At 41.9% G+C, this 12,346-nt stretch overlaps 1 protein-coding gene across 1 annotated transcript; it reads left to right on the top strand.

Moving 5' to 3' along the window:
• The first annotated feature begins 1,450 nt into the window (after positions 1-1,450).
• LOC115965056 lies at positions 1,451-2,385 on the top strand. Its single transcript, XM_031084263.1, has 2 exons — positions 1,451-1,703; positions 1,811-2,385. Exons 1-2 carry the CDS (start codon positions 1,451-1,453, stop codon positions 2,383-2,385), a joined length of 828 nt encoding a protein of 275 aa, XP_030940123.1.
• The last annotated feature ends 9,961 nt before the right edge of the window (positions 2,386-12,346 follow it).

The following is a 12,346-nucleotide window of genomic DNA, read 5'->3' as shown; positions in this document are numbered from 1 at the left end:
AGTGAAGAAGGGACCAGGAGGGGAGTGTGCATACTACCCATACCGGTAGAAGCCATTCTCGGGGTGGTAGCCACCTCTCTCATGAGAAAAATACCAAAACCATGCAACTGGAGATTGATCACTTGAAGAGGAGGTTACGCCACGAATGGCAAAAGCGAACTCCTTCCAATTCTGACTTCTCTTTTGACAATGAAAAAGATGGTAGCTATAGATGCAGATCAAAGACTCCTCCTAGTGAGTCTTTCTTGTATGATGAGGACTACCACCATGAGCGCAAAAACAGAAGCTCATCTTCCAAAGACTTAGGAAATGATGCGATGAACAGAGCACTCAACCAAATTTCTAGATCACCTTTCACGCGCAAAATTGAGGGAAGGAAACTTCCTCGGTGGTTCACTCAGCCCACATTCACCATGTATAATGGCCGAACAGACCCTGTGGAGCATGTTAGCCACTTTAATCAAAGAATGGTTGTGCACTCCGAGAATAAGACCTTGATGTGCAAGGTATTCCCATCTAGTTTGGGGCCTGTGGCAATTCTGACTTCTCTTCCGACAATGAAGAGGATGGTAGCTATAGATGCAGATCAAAGACTCCTTCTAGTGATTCTTTCTCGTATGATGAGGATTATCACCATGAGCACAAAAACAGAAGCTCATCTTCCAAAGACTTGGGAAATGATGCGATGAGCAAAGCACTCAACCAAATTTACAGATCGCCTTTCACGCGTAGAATTGAGGGAGGGAAACTTCTTCGTTGGTTCACTCAACCCACATTCACCATGTATAATGGTTGAACAGACCCTGTGAAGCATGTTAGCCACTTCAATCAAAGAATGGTTGTGCACTCCAAGAAAGAGACCTTGATGTGCAAGGTATTCCCATCTAATTTGGGGCATGTGGCAATGAGGTGGTTTGATAGCTTGGGAGCAAGTTCCATTGAGTCCTTTAAGGAACTCACTCAAACCTTTGGATCTCGCTTTATTACGTGCAGTAGGGTTCCTCGACCTTCTCTATTGTCCATGTCCATGCAAGAAGGTAAGACCCTAAAAACGTATTCGGATAAATACTGGGAGATGTTTAATGAGATTAATGGGGATTTTGATGACATGGCTATAAGGACCTTCAAGGTTGGCCTGCCCACCGAGCATGATTTGAGAAAATCTTTGATCAAGAAGTCGGTAAGGAGTGTTCATCGACTTGTGGATTGCATTGATGAGTATAAGCAGGTCGAGGAATACCAACAGCAAGGTAAGGGAAAGGGTAAAGTTATCCCTCAAGAGAGGAGGGATTTCAGGTCAGACAAATACAACAATTACGGGCCCCGAAGGGATTTTGCAAGGCAATCTGGGCCTACAGCTCCTTAAGTGGTAAACACAGTGTTCCGGGAGCCAGTACATCAAGTCCTAGAGAAGATCAAAAATGAGCCATACTTCAAATGGTCAAACAAAATGGGAGGAGGCCCCATGAGGCACAACCAAAGTCTTCATTGCCAATATCACCAGAAGCGAGGGCATATTACCAAGGACTGCAGAACTCTATGGAACCATCTAGAGCAACTAGTCAGAAAGGGAAGGTTGCAGCAGTTTTTATATCGACCCAACGAGCAAGGAGACCAAGCAAGGTCAAGGGCTCAGGGAAATGCTTCTTCAAGGCCCCCATTAGGCACAATTAATGTCATCTTTGCTGCACCTAGGAGAACTGGTTCTCATCCTTCCAGGGTGATGTCTGTAGCTCGGTACTCGTCGAGAACTCTAATTCTGAGCCAAAGAGGGCTAGAGTAGAAATCTGACTGGCGCTGAGTTTTTCAGACGATGACAAGATTGGAACCATCCAGCCACACGATGATGCTTTAGTGGTCATCCTCAAAATAGGAGGGTATGATGTAAAGAGGGTGATGGTAGACCAGGGCAGTGGTACAGAGATTATGTACCCTAACTTGTACAGAGGGCTGAACTTAAAGCTTAAGGATCTGATAGCCTATGATTCACCTTTGGTAAGTTTTAATGGGAAAGTTGTTATCCCAAGGGGTCATAGTAGATTGCCCATGCAAGCAGGTTCGAAGGTGGTAGAGGTAAACTTTATTGTGGTAGATGCTTATTCCCCCTACATTGCCATTGTAGCAAAACCTTGGCTCCATGCCCTAGGGGCCATTTCTTCAACTCTGCACTTGAAGGTAAAGTATCCCTCAGGGGACCGAATTGAAAAGCTTATGAGCAGTCAATCCATGGCTGGGCAGTGCCTTGTGGTTGCAATTATGTCTCAGCCTGCAGTTGAGTTTCGGCCTCTACTAAAGAAGGCTCATAGCAATCAAGGATTCTGGTCCTATCTACGGATGTGGTATCAGGAGAGGCAAAGTGTGAGAGGTTGGAGGAAATTGCTATAGACGGTGATCCAGAGAAGTTTTTTCAAATTGGAGCGCAGTTGCTTCCTCGAGAGAAGGAAGAACTTTTATCATTTCTAAGAAGGAATATTGATGTGTTCGCATGGAATGCCTATGAAGCTCCTGAGGTGGATCCAAACTTCATTTTCCATCATCTGAATATCAACCCGGCTGTCCTCCCTAGGAAGTAACCACCTCGGCGCTCATCTAAAAAGTATTTTGATGTTGTCAAGGAGGAGGTGAATAAGCTTAAACAGGTTAGGGCTATCAAAGAAGTGTTCTACCCTGAATGGTTAGCCAATACCGTGGTTGTGAAGAAGAAAAATGGAAAATGGCGGGTATGTGTGGACTTCACAGATCTAAACAAGGCCTGTCCAAAAGATCATTTCCTCATGCCTCAGATAGACCTGCTAGTGAATGCCACTGTAGGTCGGATTAGCTTTTTGGATACTTTTCAAGGATACCACCATATACTTTTGGCTTTGGATAATCAAGAGAGGACAGCTTTTGTTACTCCTATTAGGAATTACCATTACAAGGTGATACCCTTTAGTTTAAAGAATGCAGGGGCTACCTACTAGAGAATGATGACTAGGATGTTTGAACCACAGTTAGGAAAAAACATTGAAATTTATATAGATGATATGGTGGTAAAGTGTAAGGCAGAATCCGAGCATGTTAATGACCTCGGGAATATCTTTGGGATATTAAGGAGAAACAAGCTGCGCCTTAACGCTTCTAAGTGTTCTCTTGGTGTTGGATCAGGAAAGTTCTTGGGGTACATGGTTACTCACCATGGAATTGAAGTCAACCCTAACCAGATTAAAGCAATCAACAATTTACAGCCACCTCGGAATCCCAAAGAGGTCTAGAAGCTAACAGGGATGACTGCTAATATAAACCAATTCATCTCTCGGTCAGTAGACAAGTGTAAATCTTTCTTCCAGTTGTTAAACAAATGGAAGGTATTTGAATGGACCGAGGAGTGTGTATTAGCCTTCTAGCAACTAAATGAGTACCTATCTCGGCCACCCATTATGTCTAGACCCAAGATAGATGAGGTTTTGTTTGCTTACATTGTTGTAGCTTCCCATGCGGTAAGCCTGGTACTTGTTTGGGTTAATAATGGTGCACAGATGCCAGTTTATTATGTGAACAAGTCACTACACGAGGACAAGGTCTGTTACCTACCATTGGAGAAGGTCATTTTGGCAGTTGTGCATGCTACGCGTAAGCTCCCCCACTACTTCCAATCACACACAGTTGTTGTCCTAACCCAACTTCCGCTTAGATCTCTACTTCGGAGTGATGATTACACAGGAAGGATTTCCAAGTGGGGCACGATCCTAGGGGCTTTTGATATCAAGTACATGCCTCGCATCTCTGTCAAGGGTCAGGTCCTCGCCAATCTAGTGGCCAAGAGAGTAGAGAAGCAGAACATGGATGGAAAATTGGTTAGTGCAATCTCCTTACAAGAACCTTTGTCCTGGAAGGTATACGTTAATGGTGCTGCGAACCACAGAGGATCTAGAGTGGGGCTAGTTCTGATATCTCCTGAGAGGATTACAATTGAGAAATCCTTGAGATTGGACTTCTCAACCACAAACAATGAGGCTGAGTATGAAGGGATGGCTATGGTTCAGAAAATGGGTGGAAAAGCAATGGAGATATTCTCTAATTCAAGGCTAGTGGTGAGCCAAGTTCAGGGAGAGTTGGAAGCTAGAGATCTCAGAATACAGGAATATTTAAGCCAGGTAAGACATTTACAGTCAGGATTTGGGTCTTTCAATTTATCAAAAATCCCTAGAAGTAGAAATACACATGTTGACTTTCTTGCCACACTAGCAACTTCCTCAGCACAAAGTTTACCTCGGGTGATCCTTGTGAAAGACTTGTGTAAACCTACTGAAGTAGGGAGGAACGTGGTTCATATTCATCAGATTAAAGGGGATCCTAGCTGAATGGACTCTATTGTACTGTTCCTTAAGGAAGATATCTTACCCGAGATTAAGTCTGAAACCAATAAGGTACAGAGAAAGGCTTCTCGATTTTGGCTGTTCACCAAAAGTTGTATAAGAGATCTTTTTCTGGACCATATTTGCTATGCATACACCTTGAAGCATTTGAACTATTCCTAGAAGAGTTATATAAGGGGATTTGTGAAAGTCACACAGGAGGTAGGTTCTTGTCTCACAGAGCCCTCACCCAAGGATATTGGTGGCCAAATATGCAGAGGGAGGCATAAGAGTATGTGAAGAAATACAACCAATGCTAAAGATTTACCCCAAGCATTAACCAACCAGGAGGTGTCCTTAATCCTCTGTCCAGCCCTTGGTCATTTACTCAATGGGGTTTGGACATTGTAGGTCCTTTCCCTAAGGCAGCAGGGAATAAGAGATATTTGTTGGTCGGTACAGATTACTTCACCAAATGGGTTGAAATTGAACCATTGGCAAATATCAAGGACATAGATGCTAAGAGATTTGTTTGGAAAAATATTGTCACTCGGTTTGGAATCCCTCATACCCTCATCTCGGACAACGGTCTTCAGTTTGATAACAAGGCCTTCAGGAGGTATTGCTGTGACTTGGGCATAACAAATAGATATTCCACCCCGGCATATCCACAGGGGAATGGACAGGCTAAAGCTGTCAATAAGGTCATAGTGAATGGACTTAAAAAGAGGCTGGACAACACAAAGGGAAAATGGGTAGAAGAGTTGTCACACGTCCTTTGGACATACTTGACTACACCTTATAGGTCCACTGGGGAGACCCCTTTTTCAAGGACTTATGGGGCCAAGGCAGTTATTCCTCTAGAGACTAGATTCCCCACACTGAGAATGAGTTCTTTCACTCCGAGCAGCAATGATGGGCTATTGGAGAAGAGCTTAGACTTAATTGAAGAATGAAGAGAAAATGCCATGGTCCAATTGGCCTACTATCAATACAAACTCAAGTAAAGGTATGATGTCAACGTAAAATTAAGGCCACTGCCACTTGGAGACTTGGTCTTAAGAAAGGTTTTAGGAACTGCAAAGAACCCAACATGGGGAAAATTGGGACCCAACTAGAAAGGGCCATATCATATCACATCAGTGGCTAGAATAGGTGCTTATTATTTTGAAGATTTGGAGGAAAAGGCCGTACCACGTCCTTAGAATGTAAACAACCTGAGAAGGTATTATTATTAATGAAAGCTTTCTTTACCATATTTGGACTCATTACAGTGTGCGCCATGATTTCTACTATTTGTTTGAATATCAAACAGAACCTTGGTCATGCCGGTCTCCTCGAGCCATATACCTTGGGTAAATTGATATTCTAAATTATTTTCTTAAGTATCAAACAGAACCTTGGTCATGCCGGTCTCCTCGAGCCATATACCTTGGGTAAATTGATATTCTAAGTTATTTTTTTAAGTATCAAACAGAACCTTGGTCATACCTAACTTCTCGAACAACATACCTTGGGTAAATTGATATTTTTGGGTTAACTATCTATGTCTTAAACAGAACCTTAACTATGCCTGGCTCCTCGGACCACATGCTTTGGGTAAATTAATACTTCCTAACATCTATCTGAGTGTTAAACAGAACATTAGCTATGCCGCCTGGCTTCTCAAACCACATGCTTTGGGTAAATTAATACCTCATATCATTCTTCTAAGTATCAAACAGAACATTGGTCATGCCTGGCTCCTCGGACCACATACCTTGAGTAAATTAATATGTTAAATCATTTTTCTAAGTGTTAAACAGAACCTTAGCTATGCGTATCTATCTGAGTGTTAAACAGAACCTTAGCTATGTCTGGCTCCTCAAACCACATGTTTTAAGTAAATTAATACTTCATATCATTTTTCTAAGTATCAAACAAAACCTTGGTCATGCCTGGCTCCTCGGATGACATACATTGGGTAAATTGATATGTTAAATCATTTTTCTAAGTGTTGAACAGAACCTTAGCTATGCCTGGCTCCTCGGACCACATGCTTTGGGTAAATTAATACTTCCTGACATCTATCTAAGTGTTAAACAGAACCTTAGCTATGCCTGACTCCTCGGATCACACGCTTTGGGTAAATTAATACTTCATATCATTCTTCTAAGTATCAAACAGAACCTTGGTCATACCTGGCTCCTCGGACCACATACCTTGGGTAAATTGATATATTAAATCATTTTTCTAGGTGTTAAACAGAACCTTAGCTATGCCTGGCTCCTTAGACGACATGTTTTGAGTAAATTAATACTTCCTGACATCTATCTAAGTGTTAAACAAAACCTTAGCTATGCTTGGCTCCTCGGACCACATGCTTTGGGTAAATTAATATTTCATATCATTTTCCTAAGTATCAAACAAAATCTTGGTTATGCCTGGCTCCTCGGACCACATACCTTAGGTAAATTGATATGTTAAATCATTTTTCTAAGTGTTATACATAATCTTAGTTATGCCTGGATCCTTGAACCACATGCTTTGGGTAAATTGATACTTCCTAGTATTTTTCTAAGTGTTAAACAAAATCTTAGCTATGCCTGACTCCTCGAACTACATGCTTTGGGTAAATTAATACTTCATACTATTTTCCTAAGTATCAAACAGAACCTACATTATATATGGATCCTCGAACCACCTGTCTTGAGTAAGTTAACACTTACTATTGATTATTTAAGTATCTGATAGGATCAATCATGCTGAATGATATAGAACTTCATTAAAGTGACATGATCAATAGCATGCTCATGAGCATCACTTATAGCATTTCAAAGTATGTCCATGATCTATTTAAGGTCTGATTATTGTATCCAGCCCTTTTTACTTAGTAATGGGAGAAGACTTAGGTGGAGTTTGACTCAGGTGTTTTACCATTTATATATATTAATGGAGTTGTATCTCATTTCTAGGTTAGTTGAGTGTTATATAAGATAGAAGCTATATCAGCACCTGTATGGGAATCACAAGAAGAAAGAAAAAGTTCATAACTTTCATTAAGTAACACCTCTGAAAGAGGCTGATTGGATACAAAGGGGCAACTTAATTACAAGTTTTGAAGACAAAGACAACAGTTTTTTTAAAAAAAAAATAACTACACACTAAACTACTTCTTTTTTATTACAATTTTTCCCTTTGGTAGACCCTTGGTAGAAAGGGGGAGTGCTGCTTCTGAAGATCCTGAGTCTTTGCTCTTAAGGTCACCCTTGGTAAGTAATGGAAGAGTTGCTAGAACTATCTCCATCGAAGTAAGCACCTCTTTCTCTTTAGGTTGATTTTGAGGGGCAATAGGGGGCTTGGTGGCATCAGGGGCCACTCCTTTGTCAGCATCTTGGTGGCATCAGGGGCCACTCCCTTGTCAGCATCAGCCTCTTTTTCAACAACCCCCTGCTGCTGAGCCACCTCGAAAGGATTAACAGAGGAGGCTAAGGCCTTGGCTGGACTAGCCTTGCCCACTTTTGCCACCTTGGGGGAGGCATCAGTCCAAGAGCTAGCCAAGCCTGATCTCGGATGGTGGGAGGATAGTATACATTTTCTGCCTTCCTGAGTACTGAAGAAGCCTCAACCCCAGCTTGGTTGAGAGCCTCATTCCATACTTGGAGGCAATAGTTTCGACATACCCCCGAGACCTCAGCCTAAAGAGCTTCCTTAGTCTTCGCCACACCTACATCATACCTTTCCTGCTTAGCGTGGTCCCTAGCCTTCTCTGCTTGTTCCCTTGCCTTCTCAGCCTCCTCCAGCTTCTTTTTAAGGGTGATGATCTGTCCTTTGGAGGCGGCCAGTTGATCCTCGGCCTGACAGATGAGCACCTTTTAGCCCTTAGCCTCTTAGCGTTATCCAAGGCGGCTTCAACGCTCTTTTTATCCCTTTCTACCTCGACCATTTTGCTCCTCATCTCATTTATTCTTTTTTGGGCCACGTTAAAGGCCTCCACGGTGGCGTTACGCCTTCCTTCCTCTTCTTTCATCTGCCAATTGCAGTAATTGGTTATCTCCTCCACCTAGAATGAGGCTTAAACAGCCTGCCAAGAAAAGAAACATAGATTAGAAAAAGAAAGAGAGGAAAGCAGTAAAAAGGGGAAGAAGATTATAACATTCAAAAAAAAAAAAAAAAAAAGGGCTAAGTAAAGGACATACCATAGCGAGGCACCTCTTCAAACTGAGGAAGACCTCGTGCCTCCTCATGGACCAGAGCTCGGCCATGTCCTCGAGGAGCAGCAGAGCTTGCTCTACCACGTCAGCCATATAGCCAGCCATCCCTCCTTGGAAGTCCCTGATAGAGGCACTGGTAGGCAGAGGAGCCCCATCCAACATTGAAGTGGGGGTCTAGGCTGGAGGTGCGACTTGAGGATCACTCCTCTGTTCAGCGCCCTTTTGCCTCACTTTAGCTTACTTGGCCACTCTTTAGGCCTCATCCTCTTGAGAGGGGTGGGTTTTTCCAACTTCTACCACCTCCTTACCCTTTTGCTCCCTTTTCCTTTTTAGTTCGACAAGTTCAAGTTGGAAGCGCAGGGCAGGTGGGGGGGTGGGAAGCCTAGTCTGGGTTTCCTTCCTAGGTGCATTTCCCCCTGGTTAGGAATCTAGTAATTCTTGCAAGGTGGACCTCAATTTGCGTTGGATGCCTATGTTGTCTGGAATGGAAGTAACTCCTCAGTCCTTAGAGTAAAAAACTTCAACTACTTCTTCTTCTTGGATGAGAAGGAGTGGCCTCTCCGGTTGTATGATGTGGTGGCAAGGCTACCTTTGGTATACCTTAAGGTATGGGATCAATGGTAAGAGTGCCTTTTGGGATGGCATCGGTAATAAGGAAACCTAGAACAGCAACGCTTACCTGGTGTAGGCATGGGTCCTTAGCTTTTATAACGCACTTCTGTGCCTGGAAAGTCTTGGATATGGGAGTATAGCTGAGAATCAAGTGTGCCAGTCTAAGCTGGCCGTCACTATGGATAAACACCTCGGCCTTCAGTATTTTATCTAAACTTAGTTGATTGACAAGACTAAAGTTGGGAACAGCCACGTTCTTATCTGCAAAACCATTAAGAAAAACAATATATATATATATATATATATATATATATATATCATCAACAAGAAATAGCACGAATTAAAGGAGAACTCAAGTACAAATACATCACCTAGACCTAAGACCCCACCTGGTGTCCCCTCTCTCGTCAAGCAGGGGAGGCCATCGTGCCACTCCCCGAACACGATCAAGAAGTCCTTGTTTAGGCCCTTGTTGGAATCGGGAGGCACTAGATGAGCCTAACCTCGGGGTACCTAGATTTTAGGTAGTATCCCTGCCCCTTTAGGTGGTGGAGGTTGTAAATCCAGTTGACATCATGGTGAGTCAACCCTAAGCCCATTTTTTCATTAAGGGCGTCTACACTCCCTAAAATTCTGAACATGTTTGAGGCACACTAAGTGGGAGCCAACTTATGAGCCCTAAGGTAGTCCTTGGTTACGATGCCCATGGGAATTCTCATCCCACCCTCTATGAAGGCAATCATTGGGATTACCACTTCTCCCTTTTGCCTTTTTTCATGCCATTCTCCTTCCTTACAATACCTAATGGACGCTCCTGGAGGAATCCTATATAGAGCTCTAAACTCTCTATTCCCTCCTCAGAGCTTACCAAATGAGCGAATCTATCCATTCCTAAGAGAGACTTGGAGATACTAAAAAGATAATGAGAAGGAAGAAGAGCTGAGAAGGAAAAGACACAAAGAAAAGAAAAGTATATGGAAAAATAAAGTGAAAAGGTTTATGAAGGCTTACAGAAAGAAGAAAAGTATCCTTGGACAAGCTTTTGGTATTTGTAAGGGCACGAGTGAGTTAAGGAAGTTTGCAGGTTCAATATATGTGCGCTAAAGTGAAATGAATGCTAAAGTGAGACGAGTGATTGATTCGGGTAGTATTTATATCAAAAAGAAAGTCACAAGTAGGAAAATTCCCGCTTGGGTTCCAGCGCAAAATCCTTAGCTGTTGGATCTGCATCGCACCATAGAACGTGGGAAACATAGAGCCACAAAAATTTAATAAGAGTGAGTCGAATGCTGAAGCATCAGGAGCAGGCCTTAAGCAATTAAAAAGGTCATGTACCATCAGAGGTGATTAAAATGGGCATGGAGGAACTATCATTACATCGAAATCCTTCTTTCTTCCCGAGGAGCCAGAAAGAAGAATCTCGAGGGGCTATTGCAGGGGTGATAAGCCCAGGAGCCCAAATTTATGTATATATTGGGCCAAGGGCCCAATTCGAGGATGTTAAATAATCCTAGGACAAGTAAACACTTTCATAAGGATCCATGTTAGTAAGTGAAGAAGTGAAATCCGATTAAAGTCATCTAGAAGGGTGGTCCGAGAAAGAATCCCTCCTCGGCTGAGCAAAGCCAAGGTCAAAAGGTATGGTTGCCATCAAGAGAAATGTTTTGGATCATTTCAGGAATGAGGATAAGTATCAGGAAGGAACAGAACATAGGAAAGTCATGAAATATCTCAAGGGAAAGCTGCTATCACCGCATTAAATGCTCTGCAACTAACTCTCTGGCCGCATTGATGAGGAAGTGATACCTGAACAGTAACTTTCAGCCTTACAACTACTACCTAAAGACTTTAGGAAGATGCTGATGAGACAAAGATCAACACCTACAATCTGATTTGCACGTGGAAGGTGGAGATGAAAGGGAAAGATAGTATAAAATGGAAGAGATACTTTGAGAAAGGGGGATCGAGAAACTAAGGGAAAAACACTGTGGCAATCAAGAATTGTATTTGTAATCAAACTTGAGAGAAATATGTAAGAACTGATCTCCTCGGACTGCGCCGAGGACGATTTCCTTTAGTTTAAACCAGTCTATCTTCCTTTTCTTGTAATCTGAATCCACTTTATTTGTTGTCCAACTCATTAAAGCCCAGTTTTCAACCCACTCTCTACAAATTCATTGTATTGGGTTTTTTGGGCCTAAGTTCATCCATCATTTAGGTAGAGGACTCAAATTGCGTCCTTATAGTGTTTATATAAATTTACTTCCATACACCTATTACATATATAAAAATAAATAAATAAATAATAGTTATACCCCAAAAAAAAAAGCATTTAAAAAAATAATTAAAAAAATGAATGTTTAAAGCTTGAAAAACAAAACACAAAACACAACACACACACACACACACACACAAAAGAAGGAAACCAACTTGAAGAGTGGAGGGGTAGATGGGCAATTTCTCATCTTAAGTCCATTTTATCCCTCATTTGAGGAGAAAAATTTCTCTTCACAAAAAGTAGACCCGGGGAGAAAACAATTCTCCCTCCAACCAAACATACACCCTTGCCATTTTCTCTACTATTTTCTATCCTCCATTGCCCATGCATCTCTCTTGCTTTCACTCCAACCAAATAAACTCTTAGGGTTTTGCATTGTGCACACCATATAAGTGAAATATTCTTAAAGGCATACATACATTTACATAGAAAAAATTCAAAGGTACAAAGAAACACACACATAAACATATCCTCTTATCAAGCTCTCCCTTGCCCTAGGGTTGCATCATCTAGCCCTAGGTCTGGGTCATGGACTCAAGGGGCCGCCTTTGGGCACTTCACCCATTGCACCTTGTTCTCTTAGCCCATTGGCCAAATCTATTGGACTCATGTGCCAAGAAAAACACTTCAATTAATTAAATTTCTAGATGCAACCCTTCGTTTGTGTTTGTTTTCCATGTTTGCTGAAAAATAGACCGCGTGGATTTTTATCACTAACAATTCCATCTTGAAGTATCGGCTCGAGTTAGTCTCACTCACCTTATTTAAATTCCATGATTAAATTTGAGTATATGCATGATCAGATGTCCTATATTATGTATTATCTATACTATTAATAACAGGATTTTTTGTTTAGGTTTCATCATTTTGCGTACTAAAATATCTCCACACAAATTCTTAAACTCTCTAAAATAACCCTATCTTTT

The sequence above is a fragment of the Quercus lobata genome, chromosome 2 (assembly GCF_001633185.2).
Source record: "Quercus lobata isolate SW786 chromosome 2, ValleyOak3.0 Primary Assembly, whole genome shotgun sequence".
Lineage (NCBI taxonomy): Eukaryota > Viridiplantae > Streptophyta > Magnoliopsida > Fagales > Fagaceae > Quercus > Quercus lobata.
The sequence above is the reverse complement of the archived record's forward strand: the minus strand, read 5'-3'. Positions and strand labels throughout refer to the sequence as shown.

Bases quoted from the DNA above. Each gene is read 5' to 3' on its own strand.
- LOC115965056 (XM_031084263.1), top strand. From the start codon at position 1,451: ATGGGAGGAGGCCCCATGAGGCACAACCAAAGTCTTCATTGCCAATAT. The intron at 1,704-1,810 runs GTTCTCATCCTT...TGAGTTTTTCAG, and splicing joins TGCTGCACCTAGGAGAACTG to ACGATGACAAGATTGGAACC.